We start from the raw sequence: 19767 nt of genomic DNA, 5'->3' as shown, positions 1-19767 counted from the left end.
AAATGAAACAAGCCAGGCTCTTCTCGAGAAGTTGTTCTTCTTTGCTCGCCAATGGTCCTACAACAACAACAGCACTCTCGGGAGTAACAGCAGCAACCATTACACCATCCACAGCCATCATTTCCTCGATACTCTCACATCATAGTGAGTCATCTTTTTTGATTTCTTCATCAAATACTACGAATAGTGTACAAACGAGAAACATCAAACAAAGGAAATTTAAAAATGTTTATCAAAATCCTTTTGAAATGGTTGAGGAATACAAGAAGAATCAAGGAAATGTTCAATCATTGATGGATGCTCCAGACTATACTGGTGTTATGCTGTATGATAGTCTTTTGGAATTTAATTTAAAGAGATATGAGGAGGCAAAGAACAAGGGAGTTATTCCTGGTATGTAATAATTATGAATGTTATTATTGTTATTCTTATTCATGAACAACCGCGATGATGGAAATATGAAAATTACAATCTCGTCGTGTTTTCAACATTTCGCTATTGCTCCATTTGTTTTACAATTTTTTGACTTGTTTTATTCCATGATGATGAAATGAATGACTTCTCTATTTACAAATTGCTCTCTGTTGGATGATATGATGAATTAATTCATCACTTCAACTATCATCTCCGAAATAATACGTTCTCTCATTTGGCTTCATAATAATTAATGGCTAATATTATTCAACAATAGGTGAGGAATTGCTTCAGGAAGAACCTCTCCACCAAGGTTGGGTAAACTTTATGAAAGCAGCCAAACCAAAAGAAGGAGAATATCAACCTGGAAAGAGCATTCGTACAGGAGCTATTGGACTAAAGCTTGGAATGATCCCATTTTGGGACAGCTATCATTCTTTTGTTCCTCTGACTGTTATTCACATTCCAAAATGTCAAGTGGTTCAAGTGAAAACAAAAGAAAAAGATGGATATACTGCCGTTCAACTTGGTGCAGGACCTATGAGTGCTAAAAAGTTAACAAAGCCTTTGTTAGGTCATTGTCAAAAGGCCGGTGTGGAGCCAATGCATGTTTTCATGGAAGCTAGAGTTACCGAAGATGCCATTTTACCTGTTGGTTTTGAGATTACTGCTCGTCATTTTATGCCAGGTCAATACATTGATATTACAGGGCGCACAAAGGGTAAAGGTTTCGCAGGTGTCATGAAGAAGTGGGGATTTGCGGGTCAACCAGCAAGTCACGGTGTTTCTGTTGTTCACAGATCTCTTGGTTCAACTGGTACAATGATTAATAAGGTATTTAAGGGCAAAAAGATGGCTGGTAGAATGGGAGGAGAACAAGCTACACAACTCAATTATTATGTCTATATGGTTGATGTCGAAAATAATTGTATCTATGTTAAGGGATCAGTGCCAGGAGGAAAAGGCTCTTATTTATACTTGTGTGACGCTAGAAGAAAAACATTACCTGCTTCACCTCCATTCCCATCATTTATACCTCCAGAAGGAGAGGACTTCTCAACAATGACCAAAGAACAATTATTTTTGGAAGCTCCTGGAGTTAAGCCATACATTTGGGAGACTATGGGTATTACCAAGGAAGAACTTGCTAGAGCTGAACGAGAAGAGTTACCAAAGGTTCTTACTTCATCAGACATTGCCTCAATTCAATCTGCAGATGCTTACGAGCAAGAATTAATGGAAATGAGACGTACGAGAAAGAAGAAGAGAGACCACAAATACGAAGAAGAGGACGAGGAGGATGAAGAATAATTTTAATGAACATTAAATTAGCGGAATATTAAAAAGCATGCATTTTTCAACACTAACGTGTGTTCACTCTTCAATAATTACAAGATTCAACCATATGGTGAGACACCTTTCATTCCTCTTCTTCGTCATGTTCCTCCTCGTACGAGTCTGAATTCAGGAGACTCTACTGTTCAGCTTCATAACACCGAAGACATACTTCAACGGAAGAAGGAGAACCATGGCTTGAACAGAAAGACTCTCCACAATCCACACACTGAACGGGGTTGCACCCTTCTCATACTTGTCATAAAGACAGAGAGTTTTTCGTTTGCTCTTGAGGTGACTAATGATTTTTCGAACACTTCCTTCATTGCCTTCCATTTTCACAACGACAAAGCGACTCAGAACTCAAACGGGTCTGCTTGAATCAAATCCTTTTGAAACAATTTGGGAGAGAGGAAAATGCATGCCTTCTCCTGAGTTTTGAGAGCCAGAGCTTCTTCGACCACTTCAGAAGGGATAGTACAGACTCGATGATCATGAACAACTTTAAAGGGTAGGTGAGAATATACTTGTTTTCCTTCCTTCATGATATTATACATTTCTGTGATGGATTCTTGAATGTGATTGAATATTTCTTGATATTCAGATACTTTTTGAACCATTTCGTTGTAAACGGACACTGGTATGGTATATGTCGCTCTCTCTGAGACACCATCATGTTGTAGAGGTCGTTTCACTTTTTTGGATGGAAGTGATGCTTCTTCAATGACATGTACTTTTTGGCTTTTTGGAATGATTTTCCTTGGTTGGACTGTCACTGGCTTTGAATTGGTTGCATTTGATTTTTGCTGCTTAGAAGACGAAGAGGAAGAAGTGGTCTGTGGCATTGGTTTCTTTTTTTAAGAGTTTTTGAGTGAGGATGAAATTTCATTGAACACACCCAAAAGAACATTTTCAGAAAGACGGATCACAACGAACCCTTAAAAAGATTGAAAGAAGAGGTCCTTTACTTTGAGCACAATTTAGACTTCGAGCCACACAACGGGATATTGTTTGAAGAGCTACCTAGCACAAGTAGTTGAAAGACACGTTGTCAAAATCTCATTGAGTTTAAAAGAACTGAATGGGAAGTACAGATCACTTTACAGAACAATAAAAATGACCACAACACGAAGATTTGTCGCTGATGACATGTTCAAGTTTAACAATGTCAATCTTGATTACTACACGGAGACTTATAATATTCCTTTCTATTTTGAATATTTAGCAACATGGCCTGAATATTTCTATACAGTGGAAACTCCTCATGAAGGAACGGTTATGGGATATGGTAAGTCTTGGTGTCCGATCCATCGATCTAAAAAACTTTTCCGAATGTTTCATTTTGTTATGCATATAATTTGAAATATTACCATGATTTAATTTATTATTATTATTATTAACATGACCGGATGAAACCTTTGGGAAAATTGCCGAATAATATAAAATATAATAATTATTTAATTGGAATTTTGATATTTACCAAATAATAATTCGAATTTTTCATCGGGCGAATATTGGATTCATTGGATAATTACTCAATTCATTTGGAAATTGAATTTTCATAATTATTTAAATTGTTTTCATGATTGAATTGAAAATATTACATCTTGCTGTACCATCGAACTGGTTGTACTCCTTCGCTCTGATGGTATGATGAACTTCATCTCAATGACATTCATTAGTAATGGGAAAAGTGGAAGGAGATAAAGCACGTAAAAAGTGGCATGGTCACGTCACCGCTCTCACAGTGGCTCCTGAATATCGTCGTCTTGGCTTGGCAAAGAAACTCATGTTTCTCTTAGAGGAAATCACTGACAAGATTCACAAAGCTTATTTTGTTGACTTGTTTGTAAGAGTTTCAAATCGTATTGCCATTGGCATGTATGAAAAGTTAGGATACACCATCTATCGTCGAGTACTCAATTACTATTCAGGAAAGAATGGAGAGGATGGATTTGATATGAGAAAAGCCATGCCCTTAGATCCAAAGAAACAATCCATGATACCTCTTGGGCGAGACATTTATCCAGAAGAATTGGAATCAACTTTATAAAAACCTGTTGGTGTGTTTACAAGGACACAAACATTTGATGCATTGTACTGCTCGTCGACGAGCATGAGAATGTATTTTCTTGAATTTTTATCTTGAATCATCAAAGATATTGTGGCTTTCGTATTCTTAGGGGCGCGGTCAGAATAATGCTTGTGTGAAGAATATCGAATCTTTTTGTTTGTCTGCACACGTTCAAAACGTTTGACGAATTAGCTCAAAAAATTACATCCACAATGCCAGCAGTTACGAAGGGAAGAAAACACCAACAATATTTTGAAGAGGAAGAGGAGGAAAACGATATCCAAGTATCCGATTCTGAAGAACAACAAGAGGAAGAAGAAGAAGATGGTGAAGTGAATGGACAAGAAATTCAAGACGTCAATGACGACGATGAGGAGGAAGACAGTGAAAACGAAGACAAACAACATCATCACAAGGGTGGATTCAAAAAGCACAAGTTCAACGACAATGGAAACTTTACTCGAGGAAGAGGTGGAAGAGGTGGAGGTTTTAGAGGTGGTCGAGGTGGACGAGGAGGTCGTGGTGGTTTCAGAGGTGGTCGTGGTGGTGGTGGTGGATTCAGAGGAGGAGACAAGTCCTTTGATGGCCCACGTGGTATTGAGAAACAACACAAGACCGATGGTTTTGGTGGACGAGGTGGAGGTCGTGGAGGTGGCTTCGGAGGAGGTAGAGGACGTGGTGGTGGAAGAGGTGGTGGTTTTAGAGGTGGAAGAGGTGGTCGTGGAGGTCGAGGAGGCTTCAGAGGAGGAAGAAACAGAGAATAAGACGATCTGAACGAGTCGTTCAAGTGGATTACTTGCAAATCCACAAGACATTCATCGTGGTTGTTCTAATTGTTGTTGTTGTTGTTCTGATTGTTGGAGATGATGATGAAAAAACAGCCTTAGAGTTTTCAAGTGTTTGGAAATGCATTGAACAAGGCATTCAAAGCATGAAGGAACTAGTTGAATGATTAATACCTCTATTTATGATGATCTAGGAACTCTTTATTTATACCCCTATTCGTTGTTGATTCTCTCTCTTATAATTGGTGTGTTTTGGAGGAGAACCAATAAATTCAAAGTTATTTCAATTCAAATCTTAAAAATATTTATTTTTAAAAATATTGCTCATCATCATTCTTCATCGCGCTTATTATTGAGAGAGAATGGCTTCATCAGCAACTCTTGGACCATGTTTGGCGTTGGCCGTATGTGTTGGTGGAATTGGTGCCGGCCCATATTTTGGAAGACGCCTTTTTGAAGGAAAATTTGTAGGTGATTTTTGATAGTGTGGTTGTTATGTATGATCGTTGATGACTGTTGTTCACTATTATTTTGTTGTTACTGTTGTTGGATGAACATCTACTTGAAAATCATCATCAATTCTGATAATAATAATAATAACTATTCTCGTGATGAACAACTCATATATTTTGGAATGATGAATATACAAATTGATGATGACATGATGATAACAAAATAACAATAATAATTGGAATGTATTTGATTGTTATGAATTATGAATCGCCAAAATCACGGATTTGCTAATGATAAACCACAAAAAACATGGAATTAATTTGAAACAAATAATGAACCGTTAATCAATGAAAATACTTGATTGGGTGAATCATATATAGAGAGAAAAACAAAAGCCAGATTACTTTAGATATGGCTTGTGGATGAGAGATTATGCTGTCTCCGATACTATCCGAGAAAATGTCGAGCCAACAAATGGTACCATCAAATCGCCTGTGGCAAAACCGCTCCTTGGGTTTATAGGTCCTAAAATCGATACATCAAATCCGTTCAAAGCCGAGTTGGAAGAACAAATGGACAGATTATTGCTTGAAGTGGCACTTAAAGATGCCAAGAAATAACATCACAATGGCTATTTCGCTTGAAGATTGTCACTATTAATTTTTATCAAATGAAACTGCCAGGCTTGATAATTCTCTTAACTCTGAAACAGGGCAATTCATAAAAGTATTTTTCACATAATTATTACGAACATTCTGTCGTTGGTCATTTCAATTCAATATTTGCATGTTAAGTTAACAAAACTCTGGATGACGCTTGTAATCCATTGGTTCAGCTCCACATCTCTCATTCATGTGAGGGTAAGGCTTAATAGTTGAAAAGTCATCAATAGGCCAATACCAAGGACCTGCCACTTGACAAAACATGTAATTATCATTGTTGGCATTGCATTGATTTGGTCTTTGCCAATTCTTGTCCCAAATATCCAACTGATAGACATCCTTGGGAGTAAATTCAGCACTTTCAAAGTGGTGAGTCAAGTTACCAAATATTCCTGCAGCTTTAAGCAAATTCATGTACATGACACTACACACCATTTGAGGTTTGCCGTTATCATACAGCCAACCATCTCGTTCTGGAAGCGTCAAGGCATAATTGATGGTAATATTCAAATCTGTAATTGTTTCAAAAACGCACATAATATCGGTGCAGTTCTTATTCAATCCATAGTAATGTCTAAATCTCTGATTCATTCCTTTCACAAACAGTAATTGAATCGCTGAACCCATATACCAATTATTAAATAAAACAAAAGTAGCACCAATCATTTCACCTGACAATGGAGTTGGATAATTGTCATTTTCTGTATCAATCCATGCATATGCAATGTTGTTATACCCATATTCATTACCGTCGAGAGTTTTAAATAGAGCTGCGGCTGCAGATTCATTGTAGAGTTTTCGATATCGTGGAGCGAGACGAGCAATAACAATGGTTGAGTCGCCCTTATTCGATAAATACCATTCGGCCCATTTTGTTTTACGAATTCCTTCTTCTGTAGATTCCACAACATATTTAATTCCATCAATTTTGAGAATGGATGCAATGTGACCAATCTGTGATGTATGCCAATTGAATAAGAAATGATCAACCAAAAATCATTTTAAATCATTCATGGATTCAAAAAATGATGCAACAGTCACACATAGTATAACAAATGATATATCAATGAAATCATTATAACAATGTGACAAGATAATAATTTCAACATACTCTTGCACCAGTTCCATACATTAAAAGACAATCCAATCCACTCATTTGCAACTGAGCTACAAGATCTCCGCTCTCCAATTCCGAATCATCTAACCAAATTTCTTTCACGGGTCTTTCATTGAACTCAAATCCCATGTCACGTTTCAAAAAACTAATCTTATCTTCCTCAAAGTACATTCCTGCTAAAATTTTACCTGCATTAAATGCATCTATAATGGTTTGGAAAATTTGATCTTTAAATTCAAAAAGTCTCAATCCATTTTGCAAGACGTCTTGCCATTCACCAATTTCTGCATTCAGATTTTTTAACACAACTTCATGTTTTCCTTGCATAAATAAAACTTTCACAAAATAGTTTTCTCGAGTTGTAATAAAGTACCAATCATAGCAAAACATTGAAGATGGTTCATACGTATTAAATTCAATAGTGACTGAATGGCTATCATTATCAATATTTGTGATTCGAGCAGAAGTGTTTTTGAAGCAAGGAGCATTACTCCAATTTAAACCATTTCCTGAAGGATTCACATTTCCAATAAATGTTGGAACCCAATTTCTTCTGTGATCTGGAGGTTGTGGTTCCGAAGAAAATGATGATTTAGAATGGCCATGATGTGATTTTGGTTTTGAAATCAAAGGTGAGGATACTTCATGTTCCTTCTTGCTCGAATTTTTAACAAGTTGAAATAGTTCTTTCCAATTCATTGGTTTTGCAGATCGAGCAATTGAAAATGTTTTTACAGAATGACCCGTTTGTTCAATGAGAGCAGTTTCTGTTTTATGAAATGGAGATTCACTTTCAGTGAAAAAGTTCAATGCTCGATCAGGTTTGTTTTTTATGGAAGAAGAGGATCGATCATGTTGAAGAGATTGAAAATCATTCAATAAATGTTTGATAAACATTTGAAATTGTTCCGTACTTGATGTCATGTAGGAAACAGTGTTTGAAGATGAGGAGAAAGAAGAAGAGGAGAGTGATTGGAGTTGATGTGGTATTTTGAGAATAGGAATAGCAAGCGCTAAGTGATGATTGAAAGCCATCATGATGAGAATGATAAAGCAACAGCAATGGATGAAAGCTATCATCTTCATTGCCGTGGTAGTGGTAGTGGTGATAAATCGGTTCCGTAGTCCATTGGAGGATTCGGAAATACCTAATCGTTGCAACATGTATTTCCCTCTTAATAATGTACAACAATGAATGATGAAAGACAATATACAAACACTCGCGTGAAAATAATGTACAATGAATGATGATGATGATGTCCGGCTCGGAATGTATTCAACCACCTCGAAACTGGTTGGTTCCAGTTTGTTGTTGGACAAAAGATTTTTTTGTTCTAATTTTGCTTTCGAAAGGTACTGACTTATGCAAGTCACTCATTTCCTTTTGCGTTCTTTTATTGCTCATTGATAAGGCTGTTGAGGAAGTTGGACTAATTTAATTGTCATAGGGTTCGTAAGAACCGCCTTGTAGAGGTGACGAAATGGGCGTAGGAGGGTTGGTGACGGGATGGTTCGCTGCATGATCAAAGCTCTGTTTAACGGCGGCCAACTTGGGTAAGGCAATCTTGTTTGATCGCAAATGAGAAGGTAAAATATCTTCACTGCTTGGATTAACTTTTTTGAATTGAACAATTTGTCTAAACATCAATTCCAGAATGTGTTTAGCACTGAAATGATATTCAGACTTGAGCAGTTTTGTCACTCCAACAATTTCACCTGCTTTTTGAATAAAGTACTCTGCATCTTCATCCGTGCATCGATTTGTTAACTGTGCCAGTCTAACATCCTCAGAAGCAAATTGTTCATCCAAATCAAACAAATCAATTTCAGGAGGAGCAAACTCTCGCAATGAAGGAGGATAAACAGCAGGTTTTAAACTTGGTAAAGGTGTTTCAAAGGCTGGTGGAATAAATGTAAGAGGAGTATGTTTCACTCCTAATTGAGCATATAAATTAATAGCATCAGGAACAAGATCTGTATCAAATTTGAACATCTTATCAACAAATAATTCGTTGAAATCAATTGGTAGCTCTTCACTTTCCTGTAGACACGATTTAACCTTCTCTGAAATAGATTTAGAGTCTGGTAGAAATTGATAATCATTCACCTCTGGGGAGGTTGAGTCTATTTGATTTAGATCAAAGCCATAAAGAAGCCATTTGAATATGACATCTAACAAGCTTGAGTTTTCTTCCTTATCCAACCACTTGTCATCAAACATATGTACGCTACCAAGAACTGCCACTTTTCCCTTGTCATTCTTGGAAGAGTAAAAAGCGCCAACAGGCCTATTAACAGGGTACGAGACATGACCTGAAGATAAAATTGCTGTTGCTGGGCTCTCCACATTCAAGGTAGCTCCATATGGATATACAAACGTTAAGTGTGATGAAGGATCTGACGCGTCTTGAGCAGCGTCTAACGTCTTTCCTGCCTCCTTATTTATGCTTCGATTTAGAATTCCCTTTTGAACACAAACTTCTTTTGGATGATAATATTTAAAGAATGATGTTCTTATTACAGTGTCCGAGTTGATGAATATTCCCCACTGTTCAAGGAGGTAGTTGATATTCGTTTCAAATCTTGGTTCTCCTCCCTCCCCGAGTTGAAAAAGAACGCTTCCTCCTTCTTTTATGTATTGTTCGATAGTGGAAAACTCTTGTTCGGTAAACTTTAATCGGGGGCCACAAAATATTACTAGATTGGCTTGTTTTAGTTTTTCTTGCGTGATTTCTTCCTCATTACTGGCAAGTTGTATGAGCGAGATCATCAGTTTGAAACATCCCAACTCATCACCGAATAACTTACATTAGAGTTTTATATTCCATCCTTATCTTTTTATACAACTTTTGCAAATTATTCTTCGGAGTTCCATATTCATTCTTGCAAGTATTAAACATGATTGTCTTTGGCGATGGTTGTTGAGGCGCTTCGGCGGCGCTTTTGGATAATTCTAAAGACATTTTTTTTGTAGTTGAAAATGAAGGATTTCCCGCCACAACGAGTACCCAGTATTTTTATATCTGATATATTTCAATGATACTAGAGAATTATTATTATTTAATAACAGATCGAATCGATCGGAAATTCCTAAACACATAAACCATTTGATCATCTATTTGGTTTTATCATTTTTCAATCATGAAATTCCAATCCATTTCGAAATTCTTCATCAATTCTTCTAACAAATATTGTTAAATCCAAAATATCCACCTTGCATGAGATTATCCACCAGTGATTTAATTCCCATCGCTCCAGTCAATATTGATGAAATGGCAATAAAGATGGCAATAATGAAAACAATGAGACTTGGGCGATTGAATCGTTTCATTAAAAGTGCCACCACAACTTGACCTGCAATTCCACTCAGAATTCCACACACAAAGTACCAACCTAATAATGGTAAATGTAAATCCCAAGAAATATCCATAATTGTTAAAAGATTGATGTGAATATATTTTCAAAGTCGTGATACCAAATTGCAATCCATATTGTTGTGGAATTTTAGAATTTTATCACAACGTCAAGAAACATCAACAAGTACTTACAGAAATAATCCCATGAGACAACACCCATAATTAAGAATTGAATGGCAGTCGATGAGCCAGTCAACAATACTGTGAAACTTGAAGTGGCAACACCCACAAGAGGATGCACTCCCATTTCTAACAATAGAGGACCAACCACTAATGATGAATAATTCAGATTCATAGGTCGGTGTTCACAAAAGTAGAATGTGAATTCCACAACAATTGTCATTACTTGACAACACTTGTTTCAAAATAATGATTAACATACCCAATCCACCACCAATACCAAGTAAGCTTGCTGCAAGACCTGCTGTGAAAAAGACCAATGGAATGAGAGTGACATTTCGAGTGGTCCATCTGATATCTCCCTCTAAATAATTGTATCCATGTTGTTCCTTTTTGTGATGCAAATATCTCAAAATAACTCCAGCAATGCCAGACATGAGAAGCAATAAAGGAAATGATGCTCCTACAATGACCCAATCTTTTTATCATTGCATGTGTGTGAATATATGTATGTGTGTGAAAATCGAATCAACAATTCGACAAACTTACATTCGACAGAACATTTTGCAATTCCCAATACGGATGGAAAGGATTTTCCTCCTTTCAAAAACGAAGAAATAAACACAATGGACCAGCTCAACAATAATAAACACCAAGAAATGACAGGAAATGCAATCAATTCTGATTTCTTAATTTTCTCCAACGTTGGTGAATAAGGTTTTGATTCTAAGGCTTCTTCGAGTGAATTTTCCAAAACAAGATTCTTATCTTCCTCCTCATGGACATGATGAGAATCAGCATCATGATGCTCAACATTCTCTTCCAATGGAGTTTCCTGAATATTTCTTGTGTCTTGCTGCAACTCGAATTCGGCATTTGTCAATCGAGTTTCTACCATTTGAGGATGAGTTTCAACATTTTCTTCTTCCTCAACAGAGTTAGAAACTTGTTTTTCTTGTTGTTGAAGAGCTCTCTCTTCATTTTCCTTCTTCCACATTTGTCTTCCCTTCTTGATCGATCGATAACTCACCACTAACAAGACAAGCAAGAGCATGACTGTCAAAGACCAATTCGGAAACCACACATTAAGAAAGACTCCTACCACAGAACCAGCCAAAATAATGGGTTCCACAATGACTGCAATTTGATAATCAATGAGTGGTCTCTGATTGTCTAAAGGATGTCTTTTGAGTGCAAGAGTGGCATAAACACTCGCAGAAGCTCCAAAGATGATAATGGTGGAGAGAGCAATGGCAACACTTGCTGGATATCTTCCAATGAGGAATAAGACAGGAACTGTGTCATTAATGAATTCATTATTCATGGTTCATGAACATGCGAGTTGGATCATGTCGTAGTAGTATCAAATTGTTGTTGTTGTTGTTGTTGGTAAAACATGAAAGGTCGTCATGATGATGATTAAGGAATTTTTGTACTTACCACTGTCAGAGGTGTGAAATTTTGAACATGTACAACAATTCCTATATGATACATATAGATACTTACTGTACACACACAAGGATGTGTACAGTACATTCATGTGAAATGAACAACACAAACAGTGCGATACCACAAAAGACGAATGTAATTTCCCAAAAAGAGAAATTTCAAATCCAAACATTTTGACGGTCAATCCTAAATAAAAAAACAAATTGTTTTCAAACATTATATAATTACCTAAACTCCTCCTCCTCCAACACCTGAAGCAGCTGCAGCAATCCCTCCAAATGAAGAGAAAAACGATCCCATGAGATCCCAAATAGTAATTGGAAATAAATTTTTTGGTCCACACAAACCAAATGCAATCGTCACATGATTCGAATGATTTCCAATTAATTTCACACTTCGATTTTGCACTCGACACACCACATAGGGATCATCGATACACAATTCTCCCTCTCTTGCCAAATCACAGGATTGACAAGTAGAATTGATACATAATAAATGTTTTCCACATTGAATGGTCGAATTGCACGGCGAACCATAAAGAGGATCCACACGTTGCCAATCAATGATGGAAAGGTTGTTGTTGTTGTTGTTTGTATATTCCAATGATGCATTAGTCTTGAAAAGATGTTGGATTCCATTCTCTTCGTTTGGATACTTGGTGTGAATCCTTTCCAAGTGATAATTGCTATCATCATCATCATTGAATTTGAACCATGAAAGAGCTGCCACAGCTTCCGACTTGAAGAAAAAGAAACAAACAAAGACTGTGATTAGGAGGGTCGTCGTCAGCATGCTGAATGATGAATGTTGTTGTTGTGATTTCATGATGATGTTACTTTTTCTTCGGAATAAAGGAAAGACGGACGACGTCGGAACAACAAGTATTTCGTTTTTCATTTTCTTTCTTTGGCGAAATGAAGTGAGAGGAGAATGGGGATTCTCGTCTTTTTTGAGAGTGAAGAAAGCGATTCAATTACAACAAATTGAATGGAAATGCTGAAAGAGGGAAAATACAGTGTGACTGCCATGATAATCAAAGTGGAAGCTTCATGCATCACTCTATTCTCTTATTTTCCCTCATTTTCTGTTAAGCCATGTTGGTCATTCAAAGATCGCGGTGCTGCAGAAATCTCATCCTCTAATGGTGTATTACTCAGTGCCAACAATAATAACCACACACCTTGAAAACTCTTGAAATGAATTTGTTGCTTTTTCCTTTTTTAGACTTTCAATTCTTGCAAAAAAAATGAGAAGACCCTTCATTGGTGGTAACTGGAAGTGCAACGGCACTCTCTCCTCGATCAAACAACTCGTCTCCGAATTGAATCAAGGAGCAGCTACAAACAATAGTGTAGAAGTTATTGTGGCTCCATCTGCTCTCCATATCGGATTGGTTCAATCTTTGGATTTGAGAAAGGATTGGAAGATTAGTGCTCAAAATGTGGTTCAAGAAAAGAACGGTGGAGCCTTTACGGGAGAAATCTCTGCTGTCATGTTGAAGGACATGGGAATTGAATATACATTGTTGGGACACAGTGAGAGAAGACACATCTTTGGTGAGTCCAATGCTGTGATTGCAAGGAAGGTTAAGGCTTGCGAGGAGATTGGATTGACCATCATTGGATGTGTAGGAGAAACATTGGAAGAAAGAGAAAGAGGTGAAACCAATACTGTGATCACTACTCAATTGAAAGATTTTGGTGTTACGAATTGGGATAAATTCGTGATTGCCTATGAACCAGTGTGGGCTATCGGAACTGGAAAGACTGCCACTCCTGAACAAGCACAAGAAGCTCACAAGGTTTTGAGAGATTGGTTGAGTCAAAATGTAAGCTCCGAAGTTGCTGACAAAGTGAGAATTATTTATGGAGGAAGTGTGAAGGGTGACAACTCTGATGAACTCATTAAGAAACCTGATATTGATGGTTTCCTTGTTGGAGGTGCAAGCTTGAAAGGAAAGGAATTCTTGCAAATTGTGGAGTCTGGCGTCAAGAAGACCCAACAACAATGAATCGCCAAGAGCAAGTCAAAAATTAGTAAATTATAGCATTATGCACGACAAAAATTTATTTCGCGTGTGTTGTGGTGTTTAATGTTGTTGTTGAATTACAATTTTTCTACGACCTCGTTGCAAAGAGTTGCATATTCCAAGCTGGTATCACAACAACAAATGTAGCATGAATCATACATCATTTCAATAATTAAAAACTTACTTATTTTTGTGTTTCAACATGTTAAGGTAATTCAAACGAAACTCCTTGTGCCACTTGAGAATTTGAACAATCGAATTCACATCACAGACCAAGGTTGCCACAAGTAAAGCATTTCCAAAACACTCACTCTCAATGAAACAATCCTTCAAATAAATCAAATCGTGGTATAAATCAAGAAGCTTACACAGAACATGTTGAGTACTTGTGAAAAGATGTGAATTCTCAAATTGCTGCAAATGCTTATTCTTCATGCTATGTTCCACACCAATTTTAACTTTGCACGCTCTTGGCAAATTAAAGGATTTGTGAATTTTTGAGAATGAGTCTTCCCATGTTAAAAGATCATCTTGCATGGAAGAAAGTAAATGTCCTGACTTGTCTCGCTCGCTTTTGAGCCAATTCTTGAGAGAAAACACATCACTTAATGTTCGTTCTAGTTGTAGTAGTGCAAAAAAGTCAAAATTAACCATAAATTCTCTTAATTGAATCGAGAGCATGCTACCGAGAATCATCTGATGATCGCTTTGCATGGTGACCTCTTGTTCATCTTTTTTCAAAAAATTAATAAATGTTGTGGGTGAGTGACTACCATTATTCTCGTGATGTCTGTTTTTCACAACAATGGATAGAGAAGGGGTTTCGTTAGTGCCGCTCAAATTGTCATTCTCACTCATTTCATTCATTCTTTCCATTTCTTCTGCTCTCTTTTCTGCCTCAATCCTTTTGATAAACCTTACAATATCGTTAGAGAGTTCAAATTCTAATTGTGAAAAAGCTAATTTCAAAACTTCATAGGAATAGGAAAGAACTTGATCGATACCTTCAGTGTGCTGTAAAATTTTAAGCATGTTGGCAGCAGAATGAACTGATTTTTGCTTAATAAAGGAATCAAATATGATTCGAGGAGGCTGTGGAAGGCAATTAAAAACCTTGCTCCAATGAATGATATCCGTTTTTCGAAGACAGTTCACCACAATATCTATATAGGTTTCGTATATCAAATCGATCGATGCGTTAACTTCAAGACTTACCGTAGAATTGAGGAAAGTTTTGCAAAAATTTTACCACATAGGGCAATCCGTCCTCTATTGTGAAATTTCACGACATGCAATTAATAATAATTAACATACAATCCAATGAATGACATTGAATATCCATTCAATAATGAACATAGAATGTTGTTAAGTGAAATATTTCCAGCAACAACACACTTACGCATATCGACTCTTGAAAAAACTCCCTCTTCTGTTGAGCGCTCTATAGACAAGTAGGTGGAACTATCGGTACTTCCTAATGCACAATGCAACATCCACTCCAAATTTGCCACAAAGGACAAGGCAGAGTTTTTGTGAGGCGGTAATTGCTTGGTAAATGACACCAAAGACTCAAATGAGTCAACATTTTCTGACACAGATTCTGTGGGAGCTTTGGAATCTACGTGTTGTTCAAATAATAGACCTAAGAGGAGACCGTGAACATATGGATACATTTTTGGTTGCATTTCATAGTATGGAAAACCAAGTGGATTTTCCATAAAGAGTAAATCTCGACTGTTAAATCGAGAAGAAGGTACGGATAATTTGGAACGAGATTGTGAGTGAGTATTCTCTACATCCATGTGAGCGCTCAATCTCTGCTTCACAGTCTCTGAAATTTGAAGAAACACTCCAAAATCTTTCAAGACGCCCATTGGAACAGCTTCCGTATCAAAAGGAATGATATTTTTCACTCGAATGTGGTTAATTTTTGGAAGTAGAGAGAGATCCACAATGGACATGTCTGTTCCTTTTCTTGATTTTCCATTAAATGTAAAATAAATAAGCTTGTCATTGTACGAACGTTCTTGTTCAATCCACAATCCATCGACTCCATTTTCTAGAATAAATTCTTTTTGAGTTCCATGCAACTTAAAAGCTCCAAGATCTCCATTGGCATGAACGAAAAGAAGTCTCACCGAGGAAAGCAATTTTTTGGTTTCTGAAGCGTTCACACCAGTGGTTGATTTGCATGACACACTGACCATAGACCTAGGGATGCTTGTGTGAAATTGTGTCATGTCCATGATTTCTAATTTTGTGAGTTTCACTTGAATATTATTGTTCTTGTCATAATCGATTGGGCATGTATAGATGTGCAATTTCATAGATTCGTCGTACATGAAAATAATGGGCACAAGTTTCATTTGCTGTTGAGTAATTCTTAGTAAAACTGATGTGCTATCAATAAATAAAATTTTGGACTGTGAAATTACCCTTCGTTCAAGTCGGGAAACTTCGTCCAAGTGAGTCCTAGGATAGAGCAATAACTCACTTTCATTCTGGTCATTAATGGAAACAAGGGCAAGAATAACATTATCAATCCAAACCATTGCTGAGCATTTCACTTGATATTCTTGTTCTAAATTTCCAAACATTCTCCACTTTTTTGATGTTCCAGAATAAATGACACATCCTCTCGATCCAGAAAGTGCAATGTGATTTCGATCTCCGCTAATGGCTACATTTTCGATTGGATAATTGAATGTGAGATATGAAAGTGGAATTTGTAAAGGTTCCCAGTCAGCACTCACAAAGTCCATTCCAGAAGACATGTGAAATCGTAAAAGTTTGTTCGTTGTTTGAAGAATAATATCTGATGATTTGCTTTGGGCAAAGCTTGAACATAATATACTTTTACAGAATGTAAAATCTGCCAATGTTGTCGTACCATTTGAAACTGCAATTAAGTGATAACCTTCGCTATCCCACAATAGAGTTCTAACTCCTGAGCCAAATGGCTCTGTTTTTGCAGAAATTTCACAAGTGTTGACAGGACTTGAATGCGTTACTTGGGATCGAATACTTTTTACAAATGAATGCAAGGTTATTTTGTGAATGCATTAGATTAGAATATGTTTGAATTTGGTACAATTCAGAAAATGGAGAAAATTTGTAACAAACCTTTGCATTTCTTTTTCGGAAAATTGAGGAAGACTTGTCATGATGCAAACTCCTGATATATGAAAAATAGCAAAACCTCGCTTGCTGTAGCCAACAGCAATTGCCAACCCATCATGAGAGCTAAAACACATGGAAGAAGCATGCCCCAATTCTATTGTGAATAGGTCATTTAGCGAATGAATAGTGAAGAAAATACTTGATATTTTTCTGTCAAAGCCATATTGAACTTACCTTCACTCGTGAAACCCCGATAGGAAAGAGATAATTTTGATCGTTCGCTAATGGAATGGTTTTTGCTAATTTCATAAATAATAACGTCTCCATTGTTGCAACCGATTGCTAATAAATTATTTCTACTGTTGAATTGAACACACACAGCATCAATACCTTCAATGGTTTTCAATACTTTTAAGCTTTGCAATTGTAATTTCTATTGAGCAACATTGTGATTAGTCATTCATTGCGGATGGCAAAACCCAAATAACCAACCTTCTCTGAAGAAATGATCAAAACAATTCCTAAATTCAAAACTATAGCAAATATCTTGTTATTCGTATTGTAGCTCAAACTTATTATCCCCTTATTTGTTATTAAAAAATAGTGATTACATAAACAGCAAGTAATGATAATGTCACGATAATAAAAATCACACAGGATGAACATAGTAAATCACCATATGCACAATTTTCAGCCTATTATTCACATACCAATTCAGTGTCATTGGAGTCCACTTGTTTTCTATAACTTTGAGACAAATTTTCATAAATAAAATCAGGTCCAATATATTGTGAAAAGTCACTACCTCTCCATGATGTAAATAGAAATCCTCCATTCGTTGTTCCAACGACAACATTGTCTCCATCCGAACAGATTCCTCCAATATTTCCGTATTCACACTCTAACACACAAAAACTCGAAATTGAAATCGTTGAATTGACAAAAGCATTGGACTGACTTCTATGTTTGATATATTCTTGCTCGTAGGACTGTCCAGATTGAATGAAATGTTGATATCCGGATACCTTGAACACTAATAATGAATTTGTCGACAATGGAACAACCAGAAGAGAAAAATCATGAAATATCTTCCATAACAAATCTCCTCTCGGGGCGCATTTAAGCTCAATTCGTTGTTCAAGATGATAGCCATCCTATACAATTGTTTTTAGAATTCGTTTGTGAGAATTTGGAATTCCAAATAAGTATATAAATTCATCGCAAAACGATATAGACAATCATATTTATATATGAATATTATTGTGATCACATTCCGATGAGTGAGCAGATTAAAAGATTGATATTTACATGTTTCACTGTCCATACAGATAAACTTTTTGTTGTGGTTATTGCTAACAAGGGCCAATACTGATTAAAGGCTACTCCGATAACTTCCTCTTCACCATTCGAAAATTGCCGATCCACACATTTCAACGTATTGACCCAACCCACAGGAAAATACATGTTGATTATTTTTTTTACTGCTGGAATTGATCACCAGTTAATATTTAATTAATGATTTATAAATATTTGTTTCCATATTAATATGGAAAACTCACTGAACAATTCTTTACATGCATGTTTAAACTCTTTCGCCGAGAAACCTCCTCCCACAAATCTGGCGACACTCTCTGTGATTTCCTTCCACCATCCACGTGTTTGCTCTGGAAAGAAATAATAATAGGCCAAAACAGCGAATGCTCCAACCTGAACGGAATGCACTCCCATTCTGATCATGATGTATTGATGACGAGGTAAAGTCCAACTCAGCATGGTCATTAAACCAAAGGAGCTGTCATGTTCTTTGGGTACTGCTTTTGTCGTGTCCACATTGAATGCCTGATTGGCACGAAGAGATGAATTCTCCTTGTCAAACATGCATTTAAGCATGAATGAAGCAACATCTGCTCTCGAAATCACTCCTTTACCATCTTTCAATACGTCAAGTCCCTTTGCATATCCATAATCGAGAGTTAAACAAGAGTCCACCAATCGTGGTGGTCTCACAATAGTAAAAGTCACCTGTGAATGCTCACACAACGTGTCAAGTTTGTGTTCGGCATTTCCCAAACCATCATAGATGTGATTCAACAAGTACTTCTTGACCACCTTTCTAAAGAACCATGGATGTTCCTCACTGTCGACCAATGCCACTGAGGTGACCAATACAAAATGTGTTGGGTGATTCAACTTTTTCATGGCTTGAACGGCATTCACTGTACCATCCTCCACCACAGTGGTTGGAGTGTTTTCACGAGTTCCCAATGCACAAAAGACACCCTTTAATTTAGATGATGTGCTAGAATTGCAAATGAGCGTTTCAACATCTTGCATTGGTGGCATCTCCCTTGACAATGGTGAGAAGAGGATTAGAGGACAATTCCGATAAGGAAGAAGGATTTCGAGCTAAAACACGAACTTTCACTCCTCGAACGAGTAGAAGCATGAGCAGCTGTTTTCCGATCCTTGTGTGGCTATTTATTTGTGGAAAAAAGTAGTTCAATTGGAAAAGTGTGTTGTTTCAAAAGACTTACCTCCAAGGAAGGCGTATTCTTCTGATTGATTGTTGTGAGTTGTGTTTGCAGACATTTTGTTTAAGTGTGTGATATTGGAACAACGTGTTTTGATATTCTCTTTTTTAACTGTTGAGGAGTAATTGGAGGTTTAGGACAAATAGATGCATAACCCAAGAGATTGATCTAAAAGTCCGTCGCGCTTCAGAGAGCTGTCATCTTGTCAGCTCACAAAACGTGGACGTTGAGAGTTAATTCATGATAAAAAACGGTGCAATAA

At 36.8% G+C, this 19767-nt stretch overlaps 11 protein-coding genes across 11 annotated transcripts; 5 read left to right on the top strand and 6 right to left on the bottom strand.

The window, feature by feature from the left end:
- Positions 1-2: 2 nt before the first annotated feature.
- On the top strand, positions 3-1725 carry FDP41_012403 (uncharacterized protein; the record flags this gene model as incomplete). The annotated part of the gene is made up of 2 exons (XM_044702920.1): positions 3-393; positions 692-1725. 2 exons carry the CDS (start codon positions 3-5, stop codon positions 1723-1725), a joined length of 1425 nt encoding a protein of 474 aa, XP_044566459.1.
- A 380-nt stretch (positions 1726-2105) lies between these two features.
- FDP41_012402 (uncharacterized protein) lies at positions 2106-2594 on the bottom strand (the record flags this gene model as incomplete). Its single annotated transcript, XM_044702919.1, has 1 exon — positions 2106-2594. One exon carries the CDS (start codon positions 2592-2594, stop codon positions 2106-2108), a length of 489 nt encoding a protein of 162 aa, XP_044566458.1.
- A 271-nt stretch (positions 2595-2865) lies between these two features.
- FDP41_012401 (uncharacterized protein) lies at positions 2866-3802 on the top strand (the record flags this gene model as incomplete). The annotated part of the gene is made up of 2 exons (XM_044702918.1): positions 2866-3037; positions 3432-3802. The coding sequence occupies 2 exons, from the start codon at positions 2866-2868 to the stop codon at positions 3800-3802; spliced, it is 543 nt and encodes a 180-aa protein (XP_044566457.1).
- A 233-nt stretch (positions 3803-4035) lies between these two features.
- On the top strand, positions 4036-4587 carry FDP41_012400 (uncharacterized protein; the record flags this gene model as incomplete). The annotated part of the gene is made up of 1 exon (XM_044702917.1): positions 4036-4587. The coding sequence occupies one exon, from the start codon at positions 4036-4038 to the stop codon at positions 4585-4587; it is 552 nt and encodes a 183-aa protein (XP_044566456.1).
- A 383-nt stretch (positions 4588-4970) lies between these two features.
- Positions 4971-5681, top strand: FDP41_012399 (uncharacterized protein; the record flags this gene model as incomplete). Its single annotated transcript, XM_044702914.1, has 2 exons — positions 4971-5075; positions 5442-5681. 2 exons carry the CDS (start codon positions 4971-4973, stop codon positions 5679-5681), a joined length of 345 nt encoding a protein of 114 aa, XP_044566455.1.
- A 174-nt stretch (positions 5682-5855) lies between these two features.
- FDP41_012398 (uncharacterized protein) lies at positions 5856-7878 on the bottom strand (the record flags this gene model as incomplete). Its single annotated transcript, XM_044702913.1, has 2 exons — positions 5856-6677; positions 6835-7878. 2 exons carry the CDS (start codon positions 7876-7878, stop codon positions 5856-5858), a joined length of 1866 nt encoding a protein of 621 aa, XP_044566454.1.
- Positions 7879-8275: 397 nt separating this feature from the next.
- On the bottom strand, positions 8276-9803 carry FDP41_012397 (uncharacterized protein; the record flags this gene model as incomplete). Its single annotated transcript, XM_044702912.1, has 2 exons — positions 8276-9584; positions 9649-9803. The coding sequence occupies 2 exons, from the start codon at positions 9801-9803 to the stop codon at positions 8276-8278; spliced, it is 1464 nt and encodes a 487-aa protein (XP_044566453.1).
- A 218-nt stretch (positions 9804-10021) lies between these two features.
- Positions 10022-11916, bottom strand: FDP41_012396 (uncharacterized protein; the record flags this gene model as incomplete). Its single annotated transcript, XM_044702911.1, has 5 exons — positions 10022-10233; positions 10389-10526; positions 10639-10854; positions 10926-11672; positions 11817-11916. 5 exons carry the CDS (start codon positions 11914-11916, stop codon positions 10022-10024), a joined length of 1413 nt encoding a protein of 470 aa, XP_044566452.1.
- A 137-nt stretch (positions 11917-12053) lies between these two features.
- FDP41_012395 (uncharacterized protein) lies at positions 12054-12650 on the bottom strand (the record flags this gene model as incomplete). The annotated part of the gene is made up of 1 exon (XM_044702910.1): positions 12054-12650. The coding sequence occupies one exon, from the start codon at positions 12648-12650 to the stop codon at positions 12054-12056; it is 597 nt and encodes a 198-aa protein (XP_044566451.1).
- A 421-nt stretch (positions 12651-13071) lies between these two features.
- On the top strand, positions 13072-13836 carry FDP41_012394 (uncharacterized protein; the record flags this gene model as incomplete). Its single annotated transcript, XM_044702909.1, has 1 exon — positions 13072-13836. The coding sequence occupies one exon, from the start codon at positions 13072-13074 to the stop codon at positions 13834-13836; it is 765 nt and encodes a 254-aa protein (XP_044566450.1).
- Positions 13837-13931: 95 nt separating this feature from the next.
- Positions 13932-19308, bottom strand: FDP41_012393 (uncharacterized protein; the record flags this gene model as incomplete). The annotated part of the gene is made up of 10 exons (XM_044702908.1): positions 13932-13977; positions 14039-15017; positions 15070-15123; positions 15254-16878; positions 16978-17128; positions 17209-17407; positions 17467-17556; positions 17685-18128; positions 18283-18458; positions 18534-19308. The coding sequence occupies 10 exons, from the start codon at positions 19306-19308 to the stop codon at positions 13932-13934; spliced, it is 4539 nt and encodes a 1512-aa protein (XP_044566449.1).
- Between the last annotated feature and the right edge of the window lie 459 nt (positions 19309-19767).

The sequence above is a fragment of the Naegleria fowleri genome, assembly GCF_008403515.1.
Source record: "Naegleria fowleri strain ATCC 30894 chromosome Unknown tig13, whole genome shotgun sequence".
Lineage (NCBI taxonomy): Eukaryota > Heterolobosea > Eutetramitea > Acrasida > Naegleriidae > Naegleria > Naegleria fowleri.
Note: the sequence above shows the minus strand (reverse complement) of the source record. Positions and strands in the feature narration are given on the sequence as shown.